Genomic DNA, 22,249 nt, shown 5'->3' on the forward strand with positions numbered 1-22,249 from the left:
AATATGTTAGTATCAAAGCTTCGGAACATTAAATTACATTTAATCAACAACAGAAATTTCTCACTCAACTTTCACTGATAATTGCCAAAAAATCAATGGGCAAAATAAAAACACTACCAAAGCTTTCTGACATAAAAAAAACAAGTACATGCACTTCTTTGCATCCACTGAAGAAAATCCAAAAAATTGAGATAAGGTTTTGTGACAAACAATCTAAATTGTTTATTGTGGACACTTCAAAGAAATCAGCAAAGGAGTACATTAACAAAATCACATTTGGTAAGGCGGATTAATTAAAACAGATCTGAAGCCTGTCAAGTATCAAAAATATACTGGTACTATAGAAGCTGATAACTGAAATTCTTTGTGGCAAAAAAAAATAATGCATTAACTCAATACATTTAGACTGCCTGTCAGTGTAATTATTAATTCTTAGGGCATTTAAAAATAATTGAGTTATAAGACTCAGATTTCCCCAGTATTTGGTACATGACAACTAAAATTTTAATGATAAAAACAACAATGGTGAATTTAAAATTTTCTGCACAAGGTGTCTATTCTGGGCTTGAGAAGTTATTGACAAATGCATTGGCCAATTTACTGTAAAGGGAACTACAAGGGTAAGCCTGAACAGTCAGCAACTGTTAATGAAAGACAGAAACAGATAAATAAAATTGTGGAATTATTACTTGAAAGAAGCTCGTCAATGTGAATATTATCGTAAGGAAGCCATTCCAAGCTCAATTTAACGTACAAATATATACCATACACATTCTACCTTGCAATTATAACCTTAAATATTCATATTTACACCACTTCATTTCATTTTAAAAGTAATATCCCTGTACCTTATTCATGTTTCATATTAGTTTATTACTAAGTACATAAACAATATTCATTAATGATAGCCAATACTAGACACCCTAATGACACAATAATATTGCACTTACAAAAAACCTAATTAAGTTCCTAAATGCTTCGATTTTACACACTAAGGGAGCTTAAATAAGGAATGTATCAACCTCCAGTGCAAAATCTCATCATGGATTGTTACAGAAAAGAAAACAAGACTCAACTTTTACAGAGATTTCTAGAGTCTCGTGCAATACAGTTTATTTGTAACGAGTAATGCACTGAGACATGATCAGTCTGGAGTATTACCACATAATGGGCATAAAGCCCATCCCTACTACTGCGGCAATTATTGTCCGAATTCAACTTTAAATATCTCAAGTTGGCAACAACAAATTTTAAATCCAATGCATACAAACGTGTTTAAGAACTTTTAGTTTGTCAGGTTTTTGCACAGGCAATCAAATTTTTGCAATTGGAATTTTTCATTAGTTTTTTTGTTCCATATGCTGCAACGTTTAAGAAAAGCTACCCGTAACATGGAAACACCTATACAATCTATTGCAAGCTGCTAGAACAAGCCTTGTGATTGGTCAGAACGCACAAACTTTGTGACGTAATAGGCCTTCCAAATATGGTAATACTCCAAACTGGCTTATCATAAATTGTGTCCATGGTAGAAGCATAGCCACAAATATGATTTAAACACAGTCTCATATGAATAAATGTAATAAAATCAGAAAGACAGCAATAATACAGGCAACAGCTGTACCAATTCACCAAAGCAGTTGGAATACTGGCCCAAGATGGCAGCACTTCTAAGTTCTGACTTCCTCAGACAACAACTCTAAAACTCGGCATTAATACTTTGGGAACACAAGAGTGTCCCTTTTGGAAAAGTAACCAATAAAATCTAATTCATAGGACAAATTGGTCATGACCCAAAGATTTGTTATCCGTTCAGGCTGTTAGTATTCCTGAAAACATGACTTCTTTGACACCAAAGTCAGTATAGAACCTTATCTTGGACAACTGGGAAGGACTTGTCCTGAACTGACACACAGATGATTTTTTTATTGCACAAAGCATCACCTTGCCACACCTGCTTCGGTTGTATTCGTTGGTTTGGATTTGGTGACAACGGTCTGAAAAACAAGGAAAGGCAGTGATTTTTTTTTAGTGATAGTTACATTGTTTCCCCTGTAACCTTAATCTCAATTAGACCACCAGAGGGCGCTCTCCAGTTTCTTCAGGGTATATCCATGCACATCTAAATAAGTCCTGGACTCAACACAAGCTACTTATTCCGCTCAAATAAAAAAGCAATGCCCATTTTGTGCATGTTTAGTCCCCTTGGAATCCGTCAATAGTGTTTATGCATGTGTATTACAATGTATACCATTCTGAGTGCAGGAGAATGTGCATTATGTGATATGCACCGTCTAGGCTGTACTCAGAGTTTATGGTTTATGGTTACAACAACTTAATACATAGCTTCAATGCTAAGCTATTATTTCTTCCTTACCTGCATTTCTCTTCCTTTGGTCTCGATTGGAAGCAGCAAACAGGCCAACACTGCAACAAGAGCCACACCCCCATAAAAGGAGAGGGCTAGACGAGGAGACACACCCAGCATGACCTACAATCAACGAGAGAGGGCACTAGTCAATACAGACTGAGGCCTTAGAGGGGTTTTCTAAGGAGTCCAAAGTAAACCGTTATCCAGTTTGACACCATAGAACAAATCATATTTTTATCGGAATGTTTTTGGCTTCATTGACAAGAATGATTTCATGAAGTGAAAGACACAGAAGGAACATTCCATTTCAAGAAAAAAAAAGAGTGGAATTGAACCAGAACTAAAACCAAAACTAAACCAAACCCAACCCAACGATAAGACCACTTCCTGAATACTCTATTGCAAAGGTCAAGTGATGTTAACAAGGCTTACCTGAGCAACAAATGGAGTCAGCAGAGCTCCAATCCGAGCCATGGCACTACATGAGCCAACACCTAGAGCTCTTGTAGCAGTTGGATAAACCTACAAGGCAACAACAACAAATCTAAAATCTCCTCCCAAGGGCAGGTCTCTTTCTGATCTCTTCCGCAGAGAGAATAGCAGTCGTATATCCCATACGACTCAAGAATTTAAAAAAGGAAAATTATCTTTTCCCAATTATTCAGAGTTTCCAGGATTTCATGAAAACAACCTTTTCTCTGATTCTTCACTGATGAATTTTCAGAATTCAGGGATAATTAGCTCTACCTATTTCCAGTTGACACGTTTACAAAGTCACCATAGCCCATCATCCAGTAGAGACACTGTTGAGCCATAAGTCAAAATATATAACAGGCTGACCACTTTCTCTTTTAGGCCCATCAAAGTTCTTAACTTTTCCTTAAGAGGAAAAAACAAAAATTATATCCAGGTTTTCCCCAATTTCAAGGATTAATGTTCATATCTCCGAATAAAACTGAAAGCAGGGGACATTGTAAGGGTTATTTGAGGGGAGGGGGAAGAGGGGGGGAGGGGGGAGTGGTTGGGCAGGAAATGTCACCCCTCCCAGTCTGCAGGTCAATCAATTACCTCAGGTGTGTAGACATAAGCTGCCTGGAATGCACCGGATATAAATCCTCTTGCTGCAAACAGGAAGACAGTCAGTAACGTCCTTCAAACAAAAAATGAAATCACTGAGGTATTAAGAGGTCGGACCACACACTGACAGAGTTACCCTTAATCCTCTAGGATAGTTGGACATGAAGGAATTTGAAGGATATAGGACAGCTGGGATAGCCCTAACAGTCCCGAGTACTCCAATTTCAATGTGATTTTACATACATCCTAGGGGTTAGGGTTAACCCTGAGAAGCTGAATACAACTGAACTATCAAATCCTGAGAATAAAACACTTTCAATACAACATCCTGCTAACAATCAAAAGGAAATCTTTCAGGTCCTTAGTCTTTATATTTTTCATTTCCATCCATGACATGGTTCCTGACAACAAGGTAATCAGTGAAGGCTAAAGGAATTTATCATGAGACGTTCCACACAAATGTACTTTTATCCTGTCAGTTCCATTCAATCATTACTTTTCACAAACCCTACGGGTTGAGAGTTATGCACAATTTAGCTTCACAGACAGTTTGACCTATCCTCAATCTAAACTCAACTGACAGTGTTTGGTAGAAACCATCTATGTTCTCATTTGGGACTCAATACTCTGAACGAATTCAGAGAATGTACCATTGGATTACTGCATGCTGGTGGATTCAAAACATTCAGGAAGACTGCAGGTAAACTTAACAAGCAGTTCAGGATGTAATATAATCTCAGTTATACAAATAGTTGTCCAACTTACGTTGATGTACAAATAAACAGGAGGAACATGAAAATGGCAAAGCAAAGGAATTCAATTCCCATTGTTTTCTTCCTGCCAAGTTTCTCGATGATGACAAATGTGAGAATAATACCTGTAACGAGAGCAAGGGAAAAACTGTGAAGGATGAAACAATGAAAAAAATTCAACAGAAGAAACAATATCGGCACCTTAAATTTGACAATACAGTTGACAGGATAGTACATTGCCCTACCTTATGCATAGTCATGAGCTAGAGCTGAACTCTCATTGGACCATTCAATGTTACAAGTTGTTACTTTTGCTGTTAATCTACATGCTTACAAGGATCTGGTTACCAGTCAAATAAGTGCTTGAACTGTACATTCCTTAGCTAGGTCATATGCACACAGCATATGAACCACTTTGCACCAGGATGCCCGGTACTGGAGACCTTAGGTTTGTACCCATAGCAGAGGTGCACAAAATTGGACAAAGGCGCTGGGCCTTGTGCAAAAGACCATACTCCAAACAAAAGACCAGGCCTGCTGGGAATTGCCAACATTTTTTCAATTGTCAATAACGGACGTAATTTGTCATTGTTTTGAAACAGTATACCACTATTTGTGGCATTCAGTGCGAGCGGATGAGCGATACAATACCGCTGCATGCTAATCTGGTCACATTTGAAACGATACCAGGAATGTACTGGGCCAGTTTCAGGAACAAAAGAAAATTACGCAACACCACACAACCTGGGCTCTCTTTACAAGGTGGCTGGCCTGGCTAAAATACTCGGGCATCAATAGATGTTGTCTGTCAGATTAGAATAGCCACCAGACAGTCATTCATATGGGTTTAAACATCCAGTAAATGAAGTTTTGAAAATTTTGACTAAACGGAAAATCTTGAAAATCCCATGGGAACTCGTCATGCAACTCCAATTTAGACCTGGCAGCATTTGGTTAACAGATGATGGCAAGCGTGCATGATGCGTTTCCTTTGCTCTTGAAATATTAATAGCAATACGTCTAAGGTAAGATAAAATAAAAAAATAAACATTGTTTATTTTGGGTGGGTAGTTGATATTAGCTCCCCAAGGTACTGGGAATTCGTAATTTGTCCACTTTTGATGCCTTGGTGAGCCAAAGTTGACCATTCACCCTCAAACTATGTTACATTTGTAGCCTCCCTGCCATCACAAGATCTCAATGAAGACAAGTTGTAGAGTTGACAGAACAAAGACCCACCTGGAAACTCAGCAAACGTAGTCCATAAGAGAAGTACATAGTCACTGGTGGTAAGAGATTGACAAGCATCATAGCATTCCAACTGACTCTGGGAAGGGCTTCCAACTGAGAGATACGTAAGAAGATAAATCATTATTGAAAACCCTGTCAATGAACGAACAAATTGATTATGCTTCGATCAAAGTATCTGGATCCCAAAACACATGTGCACTGTATAACTTGAATTCTCTTGGCTGGGAATGAGGAAGAGACATTTAAGATATACACAATTACAGTCAAACCTCGTTAAGAAGAGCCCTGTTAGTGCGACATTCTGCTTATAACAATGACATTTTTACGTCCTAATCATTTGTTCTTTATTGTTTACATTATTGATAATACAATGTTCCTCTTATAACAAGGTAATCTGAAAAGTCTGAAGGACCTCTTATTAACGAGGTTTGACTGTATTTGCCAACCAAACACATGACTCTGAGATGGTTAAAGTCTCCAGTTAAATTTATTTACTTCTAACAAGACCATCAGCGAGCAAATGGCCATTTACAGGTTTGGTTTCATAAAATCAATTAAAAACAAACATACACACGTATTTACAATACAGACAAAATAACAAGAATTTATATTTACAGTTGTCTAACTAGTTTGTCATTAGTGTGTAAGAAACAATTCTGGGGCGAAAAAATTCCTTTGAACTTACAAGAACATGTGCTTCCTGATGCAAAGAGCTCTGTGCTTAGCAGGACAATCCCGTAGTAGGCAAAGGCATTGGCAAACCTGAGCAATGGAGGGAAAAAATGGAAATTATAGCTAGACAACAAACACCACACACAGATGGGGTTCAAGGTAACTTGGCTTGATGTAGATGTACATGTATCGGATAAGATATCTGACCTTTAAAGAAAACTGGAAAATGTTCCCTGCAGGCCCCAAATTGTATGACCACAGTATGGACTGTTGAAAATGCAGGAAATTATAGGAAAGAAAATGATAAAAAAGGAAATTCAATCAAATTTCTAACATCCTGTACGGTACCATTCCAACTTCTCTTCTGCCACAAGACAATGATGAAACACATGGAAACATCACTGCACCTGTTCTTATGAATATGTAAAATCAATCAAGAACTTTGGGTGAAGAAAAAGGCGAATTTGGTGCGTGCTGAAATATAAAGCGCTTGGCCCGTGATGCATCATGCTAACCACAACCACATTGTATGTTCAACCAAGCTGCAATCTAGTTTCAGCTTTTCAGCATTTTTCAATTCTCATTCTGCTTTTAAGTCTTTAGATTTTTATATTCTCAAGACGAGAGTGATGCGACATAATAAAACAAACCATATGAAGAGAAGGAGAATCGTCGTAATTCCCATCTCCTTGTTTTTGAACAGATCAGCGTAGGAACCTCTACTGACCTGATGGAGAAATTATGATTTGTAAAAAATTGTGTTAAGTTAAAAGAAAACCTCCATAAGGCTGTAAAACCTGCATATAGGCATCTCACCCAAATTCTTGGGTTGGAATAAACTAAAATCATTTCAGAGGAAAAAAAAATTCATCTTTGTATACTTACCGGAACATCTTCAATCTTGAGTTTACCTAGTGGCATGGGCTTATTATTTGCTACGGCTATCGCTTTGAGAATATCATGTGCCTTCTGCTGGTTACCACATGCTACGTAGTACCGGGCGCTCTCCGGTAACCACTAAAATGATGAAATCAAAAAGCCCAACTGTGACCCGCTCTGCAAAAACTGGTATTAAGGGACGCTGTGCTATTCCACGCTAAGAGCTTTTCTATGTGGAGAGGGTGGTTTTTACTTCTTGGTTCACTGACTTCTATTATATCAATACTTTCACGATTCATATGAGAAACATAACTGTTGCTATGGACATTCAAGAGACTTTCTTCTTGGCTGATTTCTCTTTCCACTTCCTGAGGTTTAAAGGGCTTTATCTCTGAGAGCACTTCTGTTAATGTGTATGATATGATTATGCAAAAATCAGTATATCTCCGGATTGCAAAATGCCACAGGGTTCAAACCTACACGAAGTTAAAGCTTATAATGTAACCAATTCAAATGTGTATGTAACTCATTTTGGAGCCGGTCACAGTTTTCAAAACATGAAGCCTATGACATTTTAGCTGTCATTTATGATCATGAAACAGTTTGACCAAAATCAAGTAGTGTATCATACCTTACAACTCAACACGAAGATTAAAACAGGAATGGCCGAGAAAAGGAGAAGATAATTCCATCCAAGTGTTGGCATGACAACAAGAGCCAGGAGGACCTCTAGTACAGTCCCCAATGCCCAAAAAACCTGAAGGTGTGGAGAAAAAAGATGAAATGGATCCTAGTTCAAGATAAAGGTACTCTGCTTTCTTTTTCAAAGAATTAACCAAGTCCTGAAATCCAGTTTCATGATACTTTGCAAACTCTGGAATGACTCTTCAAGCCAGGTCTTTTCGACACGTTTCATAGTCCAAGACCCAGCAGATTTTGTCCTTAATTTAAAACCTAAAATTATCTGTAAAAAGTTTGACTCAGGATCAACTCGACTTTAACGTTTTTGCTGCCATTACATTCATCAGTGGCTTCTTGCAAGTCTCCAAGGACACTATTTCAGTGAAGCAAGTCCAAATGTTTAGTGAAAGTCCAAAACTCTGTTGTTTGAAACATTTGATGGACAAAAGACAGGTGAAATATGAGTAACTTACAGCAGTGAACACCACACACATGCCTCTGGTTTTGGAGGGCAGAAACTCCGTATATAGTGTTATTCTGTTGGGAAAAAACCAAGCAAGTCTGAACTCTTTAACTCGGCACTGTATCAGAGAGTATGAGAAAAGATCACTTACAAAGTACTCAGTGATGGAAAGGTATGGAATGCCAAACTAGAAATATTTGAGACTTAAAATATTAATGTACTCAGTGATGGAAAGGTATGGAATGCCAAACTGGAAATATTTGTGACTTAATATAATACTGAGTTTACAGGCACTCTCTGTCAACTGATAGTTCAGTGCAGACCAATCACTCCAAAGCAGTGAAATAAAAGCATGTTTCATATTTTTCACCAATGCAAAAATATCTCCACAGAGTTCATATACTAAGTGTAGATTATTAACAGTAAAAGAAAAGCCAACAGTAAGCAACAAAAATGGTCTTGAATTAAGACTAATCTTGTTTGAAGTGCTATCGTTGTAAGACTTACGACTGAGGGACACCGCCGATACCAAAGCCAACCAAACATCTTAAGATGAGAATCCATACGTAAGTAGGAGAAAAGCTGCTCAATAAACCGTGATAGAACAGCCACAAAGTACAGAAAATCAGGCCCTTAACAAAAGAAAACAAACAGAAAAATTGTTTAATTAAAATAATTAGAATTTGATATTCATTATTACATAACTTGAGTCGCACAGACATTTCAATAAAAAGACAGGTAAGAAAATCGATCAATCTTTTAATATCTGTTGATTTGAATTCCATCTCATTCTCTTCAAGGATCTGATCAAAGTTCATTCCTGAGCCTGGTTTCCTTTACGACAAAACTCAGTATACATGTATGGCTTACAGCACAATCTGTTCTAAGGCACAGAAATGTCAAAGGTACATGTACATAGTTAATATGGGTCATTCCATTAGGTTGGGGCACAATTTGTGACAGTGTCCTTGTTACATTGGTAGCTTTCACCACCTGTCATGACCTGTAGAGTAGGTCATTTACTTTGGAATAATAACACACACCTCTGTATTCAGCCTAGCAAGATGTACATGTATAACAATGTCAATGTGGAATCCACATGAAGGGAAATAACTGTTCATATTTACGGAGACCATGTAACAATTGACACCGTCACAAATTGTGCTCTAACCTCATGGAATGACCCAGAAATTCATCTTAACTACTAGGCTTTATTAATGAAGTTTTCAATTCGACCACAATGTTCTCTGCTTCAAATTAAAAAATTCATCAGACCAACCCCACCTGCAACTCTTGCAGTACAGGCATGCCATAAAAACCTGCCGCTGGTCTTTATGTGAAAATAGCTGAAGTGTAAAAGTGTGTTTTGGAAACTATAATGCAGGGATCAACACATCCGTATGCATTTGTGTGTGTCACTAAAACCAAGTACAGACAATGCTGAGCTAGTTTCAGTATTACTGAACAATTATGAGTGAAGATGAAATTCATATATTTTTTGAATATCTAGATGTTTTCTACTAAGGCAGGGAGTCTACGATTAATTTGAAAAATGTTAAGAAAACTTTATCATACTGTTTAAACGTGTAACCACTTGATGCTGGATGACGTGTACACACACACCTCATTTGCCTTATTTGTTCCAGGCAGGACCTGTGCACTTGTTTAAGAATTCTTTCTGTCATTAAGGTTTCATGTTTTGTTGGGTCAAAACACAATTGGAAGGTTGAAGAATTTGCCCCAACATTTTCGGGTGAGAAAATCCAAGGTTAACTGGCAAAACGTGAAATGTCCCACCCTCACTACGATGTCATTGAAAACTTTAAACACAACAAATTGTATAGAATGTAAATAGTTGAAACAAAGTTCCGTTGATGAATATCATGGTATTCTTTTGATATGACTGAGTAGTAAAGTGCTCTAAAAATCGGATGATATTTCACAGACATGGTTTACATTAATAACGTCAAATCAAAACATCAAACCTCTAAACGGGGCGGTTCTGTTTAAACGTTTGGGAAAATCTGTAAACTGATTTGGAACTTTTTCATTTAAACATTTAAATGTGTAAATGTCTCACCCTAATTTTCTACTCAGAAAATTCTGGCAATAATTTTTTTCAATGCACATTAACTAAACATACCTACATGTATACATAAATGAGATTCATGGCTCACAAAACTGCAATATGTGAAGCTTGCTACCAGTAAAATCTTGTTAAATAAAATTGAATCTGAATTACAAGCGCTCATTGCACTGCTGTAATGCAATTCTAAAAACAGTCCTCGCAAAAACTCTGTGTCTTCACCTGCAGTAAAAAAAAAATTTTCCAAATCCACCTGCATTGAAGAGTTCTCTTTGAAAGAAAGTCCAATAAATCAAGACTTGTCACATTATTGTAATGGTCTCTGGCATGACCCATGGTCCAGCTCACAAAAATTCCTTAGCAGGCAGTCACTGGGTGGATAGACACCACTTCCTGTATTATAAGTAGATGCGATGACAGACGAGAGCATAGTAAATGCCTAATGCATTCCAGTGTGTACTCCACATGAACGCAATATTCCTGCGCTAGTCTTATTCAGTTTATTAAGTTCGCAATGCATACCGGAATAATGCACATATTAGGATTCAATAATGACATTGAGCTTACCAATATTGCTTAGCATAATTTATATAACCACAGTAAGTATAATATATAGTTCATATAGTTTGTAAACTAGTGAAGGAATAATGTATTTTAGCTTTGGAATGCACATTATGAAATACTTGTAGCTGTGACTACAGTTTAAAAAAGGAGCCCATTACAGTATTGCAACCAGACAACTAAAAGCATTGTATAACACAAGTCAACATTTGAGCAGAGCCATTGATGTTAATTTTGATAAAATGATTCCTCAATTTGTGCTTGCTCTGTGAAAAATGATTTGCAAACGTAATTAATTAGAATTCATTTCGAAAACAGTGTTACTGGGATCTTTTGATAAACATTGAATAAAATATGACTGATTCTTGTAATTCCCATATCAACCATGTTTTATTTGAATTAAAAATAAAAGCTCAATGAAGAGATAAATTTACATGTATATCTGTAACTAACACCATCCAACAGCAGTCGGTAAGATCTAACACATGCTGCATGGCTGATATGATGACATAGAGGCAGACGTGAGCGATGTGTACATGTATAAATATACAGTACTTGGGTGTGTGTTTCCGGGGCCATGTCAGATGCTAGTATTTTTTTTAGCTTTTCAAAGGTTCTTCACCCTGAACAAAAAGTCATGTGAACTGAAAGTTGGTCAAAACAGATGTTCACAAAGGAACAAAGATAATTTACACTGACAAATTATTTCACAACAGAGAAATAACATTTGTTTGAAAATCTTTGAAGATATTCATGGATGTATTTAAGGAACTCAAGCACTTTCATTAATATTCATAACCAGTGGAAAATTGAGTCAATTTGACCAGATACACACATGTGCAACTACTTTGATTGTAAAATGATACAATCATTTCAATAATTGAACTCCATAAAAAGTGATTTGCAAAAGATACATCCTGCTGATGGGATCATTTCTGTTTATCAGCAATGTTCGTCGCATGAAATTCATTGATCATCTCGTGAACACTGTACTAAAGAAACCACATCACACTTATAATTATCATAATGCATGCCAACAGTCATCATTAACCAAGTGAAGTCAAGGCTGACCATCTAATCCCACAACCTTTATCTTCAATTTCAGTTACCATGGCAACTTTCAGTTACCATGGCAACTTTCCAGTTACCATGGCAACTTTCCTGCTTGGCCAAATCCCTGATAGATGAAAGGCTAGGGTCCAAGACTTTTCAACCGATATATTTCACAATCTATAATCTCCACAGAATTGTGAACTCTCCATTTAGTGATTGAATAGAAACAGTCTCAATGAAGGCGAGACTTTGGTGACAAAAATTAATTTTACACTTTTCTTTCAAGCTTCGTATAATCTCCATTAATTTTCTCTAGTCCAACAAAGTGACCATTTAAATGTTAAATATTTTCATTCATCACTCTTACTTCCAAAGCAAAATTTCGCCTCCAAGATTCAAAATGAGACAATGATTTCTGGTATAAAACAAAGTTTTGACAGCTCTCAAGTTTTTGTAATATTACATGTATTTGCTGGAAAAATAAGAACCACCTGTAAAGAGAAGAGGATAATCTGCTTCAATGTACCCAGAGTTCAGCAGACACAAAGTTGACACTTTCAATTACAGGTGTTGCCAGGATTAAGGGGGGAGGGGACTTTGGCGAAGGGGAAAGCAAGCAGCAGAAGCAAAAACATGATGAGCAGTGGAATAGGACCAATTGAACGGTTGAAGAAGGCAAGTTCTGAAGTTCTTTCAAGCACTTTGGTGAGTTTCATCCTCTTTAATTTCTTTTTCAATCCCGTATCTTTTACCAGCCTGTCACCAGCTTTGGGTGGGGGGGGGGGGGAACACTATCAACTGGGGGGGGGCATATCACAAAAATAATTGATAATTATTTTTAATCGAGAATCGGCCACAGGTTATTAGAGTGTTAACTTTGAACGACACTGTGCAGTGCCAGATTCAATTTAAAAGATACAGTTGAACATCTGGTTACAACAAAAATGTAACTTTTTGATGCAATCATCGAAAAGATCAGTGAAATTCTTTCTAACATTTGATTTGTGTTAAGCTTACTAGCGGTAGTTTATTATTTACTATAATTTATCATTCATAAAAATTGATTGCTTATTGCAGTAATGGTATATTTATTAGTCAATCATGCTACTCAACAAACTTTGCATTTGTGAATAGACCGTTTATAGACAACTGAAATAAAATACACAGGATGCCAGTTTTAGATGACAGTGTGCCTGTTAACTTGATTTGTAGATTTAGTGGTAATCATGGCTAATACATGTATCTTGTCACTTTTCAATACTTTGGGTCAATTCATATAGGCTACTACCTACATGTACGAACAAAACAGAAAAATGAAGAGTTTTAAATCTGAAGTTGAAAGTTGCTGTACAAAACTAACGGACTGCTACACAATACATTTTTTTGTCACACAAACCTAAATGCATTTGCTGCACGGCAAATCTCGCGTCCAAAATTTTGGAATAAATAATTCACTGAGACTGAAATATTGATTTCTTGAAAACACTGTTTGCCTCTGTTACTGTGCCTATATCCAGACCACCTACATGTAGGTGAATACTTGCACCATGTTATGTCAAGGCTTTCATTCCTATGTACATGCACCTGCTCATTGCACCTGCTCATTGTGGAAATCAAATCATGTACATGTACATGTAGATGTACGCACATGTACATGTACACGTATGCACAACAGATTTTAACCCTATCCTTCCCCAACCACACAGAATTAAACAGTAGTAAAGTGTTTAATTCGGTGGGGATAGGTCTGGTAGGCCCAGACAGCTGGCTTTTGTATTGCGTTTGGCATACCTCAGAAAAACTACATTTAAGTCCAACGTCCTCTGTGAAGAAACCCCTTTGTGTGAATGGGGAAGGTTAAGGCCAGCAACCCTTGGGGGGTTAGGGTTAAGTACCAAAACATTCCCGTCTGAAAGATTTTGGTGGTACTGTACATGCTGCAATTATACGCAATACATCCATGAACATGTCTAGACAGCTGCATGCATCATTGCACTCTGCATGCTGAGCTTTTCAAATGTGGAAAAACAACTCTTTTTTTGTATGACAGACTGCAGTGATTTCGTAGTTTCTGCTTAATTAAATCGTATGCCAAAGTCAACATCATTCCCCCACAAAGCTTGTAAGTCTGGACTGGGGCAAATTTCATAGAGCTGCTTGAGCACAGAATTTGCTTAAGCACAAAAAACCTTGCTTAATAAACAATGGTTACCAGCTCCAACTCTGTGTGATTGTCATGCTAACCAAAAGACAGGTAAATACCATTCCAAAACAATATAAATTACAAGAAGTTTTGGCTGGTAACCTGATTTGTCAAGCAAGTTTTTAAAGGTTAAACAATTTTTCACTTAAGCTGCACTATGAAGAAGCCTGGTTGGCTTCAAAATTGCTTAATTTGGTTTTGGTTCGGATGATGAAAATCTTGTAGCCCTGACAGCGTGGAAAATACTGGTTCTGTTTTGTACTGAATAAGAAGTACCACTCCACCCCTACAGACCTCCGTCTGTAGGGGTGAGTACTAGGAAGGAGGGGGGCAACTGCCCCACCCTAAAAAAGGGAGAAATATGAAATATTTAGAGGGAAAAAGAAGACAAAAGCCACAGGAATAAAATTGAGGAAAAGAGATGAAATCGCCAAGCTGTTTGAAAATATAGATCTAAGAATTGACCCATTCCACCATTATTAGATATTCAGTTTGCTACTAAGGAATGCTTACGTCCCCAATCACAAAAGATACTCATCAGTAATGCACAATGCATTTTGAATATTACATTGTGTGCCATACTTTGCAGTGATTCAACATTTCTAGCCTTGAAGATGGATCAATATTTCAAAATTGATTTTTACCTATAAAATACAGCATAAAAAGTTTTACAAAATGGTGTAGAAGTATACACACTGCACAGCCTGCACATACATGAATGGGTCGCTTGATGACATCACTGTGCAAATGAAAAAGGGTTACGGAAAGGCCACCAGGCTGTCATTCTGTAGGAATTTATCCGAGAGGCACTTCTCCACTGGTATTTTATTCTAAAAGTGCTCAAATACCTTCTCGTTTTATTAGATCAGCACTCTTACAAACAAGCACCAAAACATAAATGTTGCCTTCCAAACTACATGCACCTCCTCCAATCATTCCGCCGAGTATTTCAAACACCCCAGGATGGAATCAAAATTCCCCCGATTTTCCCTGAAGGTAGAAAAAGAACCTACACACAGATAAGGAGCATACAGTGTGTACTTACGGTTCTTCTACCGTACTTGTCACACATCTTTCCCCACAGTGTGGAACTAGTGAACATCCCAATGAAGACCACAGTCGTGATTAGCGCTTCCTGCCAACGCTCAAGATGCCACAAACATCTCAGCTCCGGAGAAATGATACTCAACAACATCATCTCGATTGCATCGGCCATCTACAGAAATATTCAAGTTCATTTCTCACACAAATCAGTCTAACAATTCACCATCTTAGGAACTCTATGCAGAAAATCAATAACTTTCTCTGAGAATCCTCAAAGAAAAAATTGATGTTTGATTCTGAAAGATATAAACCGCATAACATAAATCCATTTCCAAATGAATTAACCCCTTATTTGTGCTTGAAAGTGTGAATGTACTTCATTGGAAAAGAAAGAGAAAATATAATTAAAGCATGAATGTACATGTATTAGTGAACGAAGGTTGAATGAAATCTGACCACATACCCAGCAGAATCCAACAAGTGCTGAGAGTTTAACCTGGAACCATCCAAAACCAATGGCTTCTACTGCCTGCTCCACAGTGAACTCATCTAGGGTTCAACAAATGATATCACATGAGTCAGGATACCATACTAAACCTCTCCATCCATTCTACATGTAATTTTTCCGAAAGTTTTAATATTTTCCCTGGCTTGTCTTTCTTGTAAAGAGACTAGACACAGCAAGTGGCTACAGCCTTGCCATATGAAAACTGACATGATTTGGACCTTACTGAGTGCATTTCTGTATGGATTTAAATTACATGCTAAGAAGGAAGGTATGACTGGCCAAAAAAAAAGCTTTATCAATATTAAATATGTTGCTCCAAAGCATCACACTGATAATGCATGTACATGTACGTTGGACACAATCGGTCGATACAGGTTTGCACAATTACCCGATCTATGCATGATTACTCGATTTTAGTGCACAATGCCCAAGCTGCGAGCACAGCAACACACAACTACTGTAGTTACATGTGTCACGGCAAGGCAGTAGATTAATCAAGTAGTACATGTACATGTACAGTATTTATTTATACTGTTGCATCATAATTCAGTTTCCATATCTGATGACAGTAATGGATTATTCTGCTAATTAAAATACAGAAAGTTTTGGCATGGGACACGGATTTCTTTTGTGATCATAAAAGGCTACGTGAATTTCTCAAATTTCATTTGTGGTATTTGTCATGAAACCAACAAAAAGTGTGGGTGAAATGATCGACAGAGGAAAACAAAGCTGTGGAGCCAAGGTCATGACTGTCAGACATTGAAGAGGACAGCTCTAGTTGTGATGAAGACAATTCTTGAAATTCTACAACCCTAGCACACTGTACATGTAGCAAGCATACACTAAGCAAGAACACGTCGTTTGTCATCTTGCATGTAATGTAAAAAGTAAAATCAGGATTTTCATTGTAGTCTATGGAATCAAAGAGCAAGCATATTTCCTGTCATATTCGCAAAGTGAACATTAGCCCAGGTGGACTCCCTGACGATACATGTACTACGTTACAACGTCCAACCTGGGCTAAGTAAGTGTACATGTACGTGTAGTGTATTTTCCCTGCAGTAAACTTACTAGCCATCTTAAAGCAATAAAATATTCTAAGAAGTCTAACTTAACTGGGGAATGCGGAGCAATTCAACTACAAAATACTTCACAAGTTTTTCTGACCAGTCAGTCTTCTAACATGTCAAGTTGCAACTTGGCCTTTTTGCAAAGGCCTACACAGGTTGTCAAACATAAAACAGTGTCCGTGTAAATGGAATTCTTTCCATATCATCACGCGTTATACCGCCAAAAAAATCACCAACCTTCACATAACCCCAAAGCGTCCACATCCACCTCTCCAACTCCACCAACAATGCTACCGAATCCGCCTGCCAGCTCGGCCGTATGTTGGCGCGATCTCCCCGTTGAGCCACTATCCGTTCCTGCGGTGCCAAGGTCAACATCTTCGTAACTTTCCCGATCTGTGCCGCCATCACTAGCACCCGATGCTCCACGGCGAAATTTCACCACTCTGCCGATGAAATTCATGACTGATTTTACACAGTGGCAAATATGATCCAAAACATAATGGACCTTGTCCTTTTATGGTTCAATTTCATTTTGGCACCTCAGAAAATGGCATTTCTTGACGTATCTCTAGACACCTCATAGCCTAGGCCTACTATTAGTACTGGTACTATGACTTTGTGTGTGAAATATGTCCGTGCGCGTGCGCGTGAAAAAAACACAATAGCATTGCATCTACGGAAAGTGCCTAACAGCCGCCGTTAGAGCAAGATAACGGTACAGATGGCCAGTTCACATGAGGGCGGTATGCCACTTTTATAGTATGTTTTGGTTGTAAAATAGTGGGGTGGAAACAACCAACAGGACTGCTGGCTTGTATTTCTGACAAAGTTGGATAAAACGGAGCTTTAATAGTGGCTCTATTTTGCATTGGCGTATCTGCATCACTTTTCAAATTGGCGATGAGCTTTACAGCTGGGGTGATCATTGTAAAATGGAAATATGTGACCCACCATCCCAAAACCAGGCTGAAGTAGGTAACTTCATAACCCTAAAATGGTGGAACTTCCACTCTTCAGATTTTCATGGGAGTTTTACAGCTATCACTACCCGTCACTTAAGAAGTTTAATGCAGACAGAAATTTCAATTTAAGATGAATCACTTTAAGGTCTAAAAAAACCTGAAGGAGAGAAATTGTCCAACATCACAAATACGGATTTCAGCCTGGTTTTGGGATGGTGGGTCACATATTATCTTCAAAAGTAATCTGTTAAACCTGCAAAACATTATAAATACAAAGTTGAAAACAAGAGCTAAAATCGAGTTAAAGCAAGGAAAATAAATAAAACAAATCAAAAACAGCTTACGGTTCGCCACCAGCGTGTCGTATCTCACTGCTGTCGTCGACGGAAGTACTCATGTCTGTTAAACCATGTAAGAGGAAAACAGCAAAAAGTCTCAAGAGCCCTGGAATACATCGTGGTGAATACAGTAAAAGTTCAGGCACCCCCCCCAGCATGGACAAATAACCAGGCCTGCATATATTTAGTAATGTACTCATCGCGCTGGAAATAATCTGAGGAGAAATTCCCTGTGGTATCTGGGGTGGAAACATTTTTTTAATGGACAATAAAAGCAAAATATGTTATGGCCATTTCAGGATTAAATTTGGGGCAAATAAAAAAAGGAATCAAGTTGGTGCAGATATCATTCTTCGAGAGGTGTGGTTGTGTGGCGGGGGGGGGGGTAAAGGGGTCATAGAGATCCTAACACGTACGCGTGCCCACCCATTTTTCCCGCCGGCGATTCAACAGCATTACACGTTTCAACGGTCAGTTTTGGAAGCTATTTTAAACAAACGAAACTTTCAAACAATTAAAATTACATAACCGTGGAGTCAAAAAGGAGGAAATTCCAGTGTATCTCATTACTTATTCACAGCAGCTAGTTGACTCGGCTTAGATATTAACTGTTAACAAATATAAAGGCTAAATGACCTATTGATCCAGTAGTTTAAGGTAGCATATAAAAAACAAACAAACAAACAAACAAACAAACAAACAAACAAACAAACAAACAAACAAAAAATAAAACAAACAAGCACCCTAACAACCCAACCAGCAAACAAACAAACAGATAAAAATTTAAACAAACAAACAAACAAACAACCCAACAAACAAACAAACAAACAAACAGAAACAAAAATCACCACTCTCGAATTCATCATTCATGCCGTCGGTAAGCCCGAACACATCAACTTACAAATAGATATAAAACTGCAATTGATAGGCTAAATCAGAATTTGGATTGGTTTGAAGTTAAATTCTTGTCATGAAAACGGAGTTTTTTAAATCGTGCGAAAATATCATCATTTCACCGTCACCCTTCAGATAATGGTAGGTCCCAAACCTATTATACTCGGCAATAACGGCCTCTCCCCTGCAGAAACTCCGTAACGAAACCTTTATTCCCGTTTTTCTTAACTTTTTTACCCACAATGCAAAGGCTGTTACTCCATATCCGTAGACAAAGTGTTTATTATGATGTGCACCGTCGGCGTACATGTTGACACTATTTATATTTATCGACGTTAATGTGACGTGAACGAGACATGTCATGCGCGTCACGGTGCTGTTTGCACCCAAGTCCCCGCGCCATGATGTGATCACTTTGCTGTGCGATATGGTTCGACGAATCCAGTGTGTTTCATTGTTGAAGGAAAAGGACACAAACGTGGAGGTAGATTTGCCGACCACGGGTGCTCAAAGCCGTGTAAAAAAGCACTTTATCTTGGGGGCATCTTTCATTTGCAGATCGCGTATGCATAACTGCAGGGCCTGCTTAGGAACATCTTATGGTCCATTGGTATTTTCAAGACATATTACACGGACAGCTGCGCTTTTAGTGTTTAAACAGTCAGCATTTCTCTTGATTTTTCTCGAAGCAGTGAACACAAAAAAAAAAAAAAGAAGAAAAAAAAGAAAGAAAGAAAAGAAACAAGTCAACAGAGTGTTACCCAAAATGGCAAACTCCCAAATCGGCCAATTTTTACGAATTACAGCAAATGCAAACGGTGCTCGCCACCTTTAAATTACACCCACTAGAAATGCGTGCAGTAAATTAATAACATTAGCGAGGCGTGCATAATAAATGTCTCACTTAGCCGCGGGTGATTACTCGTTACCTGCCCTGCACATACAACACTCACGACAGTCGCCATTTTCTGGTCGGAGCACTAATGAATGTGTCAGGTAGCCAGCGTACTATACTGAACAAGCACTTGAATTGGATAAATATCAACCTTCTTTAATTATAGCGGGGTACAGTGTAATTTCAAAGGAAAGAAGTTAAAATGCCTGTCTAGTTTTCAAATAAGGGTATATCAAATAAAGTACAACGACCCTGGAATTTTGAGACCTGCCAGCTATCATAATGACGATAAATGTTGGTGATGTTGTTTACGATTGACAAGTAAGTCGAGCGACAGTAAAGCAAACGTAATCATCTTTGAAAGCAAAACAAGCAATAGACCGAATGTAAAACCAAAATGTCAAGACGCTTGATGCTTTATAGTTTATAATCTAACTGCACGAACAATCAATAATTTTCAAATAAGCACAACATTTTTTTTGGTTGAGGTAATACACCAGAAACGACGAAATGACACACGGAAGCGATCCTCATGGAGCCGTCACTGTAAAACCAGACGAATATTTAAATTAGTAACCTAATCAATTACACTCACCGACACCATATCATCAGATCTTCCAGTCCTTGTCTTAATCGGTGTTCCACTTTACAAGAAGATCCGAATCTAAAGCCATGAAGTCTACATGTTCAAATCTAGAAATAATGCCATTTGCATGGAAGGCATTCGAAATTAGAAATGTCACAATGTCAAGCGGGGGAAAGGACTGTATGCAGAAGCTACATAGCCTAGCACCCATCAACCGCGGCGGGTCTCGGCGGTGCCGTTTTGTGCACACTATTGGATGCGATTTGCGCTCCAATAGTTCGATATTCTTATGAGACGGCGCATTCCATTTTCAGAGGAGGGGTGCTGCTGCCCGAATCCTTTTTTATTTCCGATTGCGCGTGCCCTTGAAAGTGCCTCAGATTGTTTTTTTGCGGTATGAAACTAAGAACGAAGCAAACTCCGTTTATTCTTATAGCTTTTAGGGTGGAGAGGTCAAATTTGTTTGTGTTTGCATCTCCAAATTTTATAAAGTTTGTTGGTATGGATCATTAAAGACGCCCGTTGGATAACTTGAAAATGTACGCATGAACATCGGCTCAAACGGTAAACTAACCACTCTTAAAATCTTTGGGAGGGAATAATTTTTATACGGAAATTGAAGTGAATTCATTTTTCAAAATATTTCAATCACACTTAAAGGTGATGTCTGCTCCTCGCTTTACTTTCACAGTCAAGGAACCAAACTTAAGTTTCGATCTTCCTCTTTCTCATCACCACCATCATCGGGGAGGTCATTGTCACTTGCAACATCCAAGAGTGACTGTTCAGGAATTATGGGAGCCCGGTTATCACACTCCACGCACGCACCCGCCCAAATCTGTGCATGACACCTGATTTGAGAGACACTTAAGATTGGCCTTTCGACTTTTACATGGACAGCGGATGTCATTTCAGACCTCAGATGACACTGAAGAGTTTGACATTTATACAATTTTGAATGCACCAGCCTCATTGAATTCTGCATCTATGATTGCGTGGAAAAGGTTGTTTTATGATCTACTGAAGCAATATTTGATGAGCACTAGCTTGATGGTTGATTTGATTTGATTCCCGATTCTGCTTTTATATGACGGTGGAACGGTCAATGTTTGGCGTTCAATGTTGACGTCGCGAATGTGAATTCGGCGAAGTTGATCGAAGATGGATGTTTGCCGAATACAGAAACGATACAGAAATATGAAATGTTTTTTATAACTAACTGTCGTAAACACTTGTCTCGACTTATTCTCCGTCATAACATCTATATTTAGAGCTCTAAAGTCAAACGAAAACAACAGTCAACAACTTTGATTGTAATGTAAAGATTAGATTAACAACACCCGGCTTGCTCTCAAGATTACCGGTTGCCACACTTGAACTATGAGCGAACATGAAATGCCAGTCAGTCATGCGACCATGCTAATGAGCACAAAGTTTTATTCCAAACAAACAAGCAAACAAAACCGTCATATCACCTCTCTTGACAATTCTCATCGCACGTACAGTGCCCGTCTACTTTCAGCGTTAAAAACCTATTTGTAGGACTTTTGGGGGGAGATTGTAACGGGCTAATTATCGACCTGCAACCTTTGCACCACAAAACACATAGCTGCTTGATGCGATGCACCCGAATAATAATATCCCTGACATTTACAGTTATTGTCTTCACTCTAAAAAAATCATCGTTTTTCTAAAAATTGTTCGGGGTAATTTGAATGAGTGCATGCCCATATACACGACTTCGCGTCTTCTCAGTTATTGTACGTTATGGTACACAGTGACGACTAATTTTTGGAGGGGGAAGAGAAAGGAGGCGTGGCCGTTGCTTTGACTTTTCCCTTGGATGGAAAGGTGGGGGCACTCATCAGCAACAGATGAACAAACCATTCACAGTGGA

The 22,249-nt window shown here is 38.1% G+C and overlaps 1 protein-coding gene across 2 annotated transcripts; it reads right to left on the reverse strand.

Annotated features, from left to right (window-relative positions):
* Positions 1-197: 197 nt before the first annotated feature.
* svop (SV2 related protein) lies at positions 198-20,608 on the reverse strand. 2 transcript variants are annotated; one of them, XM_022230581.2, is made up of 17 exons: positions 20,362-20,608; positions 17,984-18,083; positions 16,912-17,120; positions 15,557-15,642; positions 15,095-15,265; positions 8,654-8,778; positions 8,157-8,220; positions 7,634-7,759; positions 7,009-7,140; positions 6,774-6,850; positions 6,137-6,213; positions 5,440-5,544; positions 4,214-4,325; positions 3,440-3,521; positions 2,804-2,893; positions 2,378-2,491; positions 198-1,997 (listed from the first exon to the last, which is right to left on the reverse strand). In XM_022230581.2, exons 2-17 carry the CDS (start codon positions 18,034-18,036, stop codon positions 1,941-1,943), a joined length of 1,680 nt encoding a protein of 559 aa, XP_022086273.2. In that variant the 5' UTR covers positions 18,037-18,083; positions 20,362-20,608; the 3' UTR covers positions 198-1,940. The 2 variants fall into 2 exon arrangements, with proteins under 2 accessions (XP_022086273.2, XP_022086272.2); XM_022230580.2 differs by having other exon boundaries at positions 17,984-18,038; positions 20,362-20,607.
* Between the last annotated feature and the right edge of the window lie 1,641 nt (positions 20,609-22,249).

This window comes from Acanthaster planci, linkage group LG09 (assembly GCF_054643075.1).
Source record: "Acanthaster planci isolate LZ-2023a linkage group LG09, COTS_SCS, whole genome shotgun sequence".
In the NCBI taxonomy this organism is placed as follows: domain Eukaryota; kingdom Metazoa; phylum Echinodermata; class Asteroidea; order Valvatida; family Acanthasteridae; genus Acanthaster; species Acanthaster planci.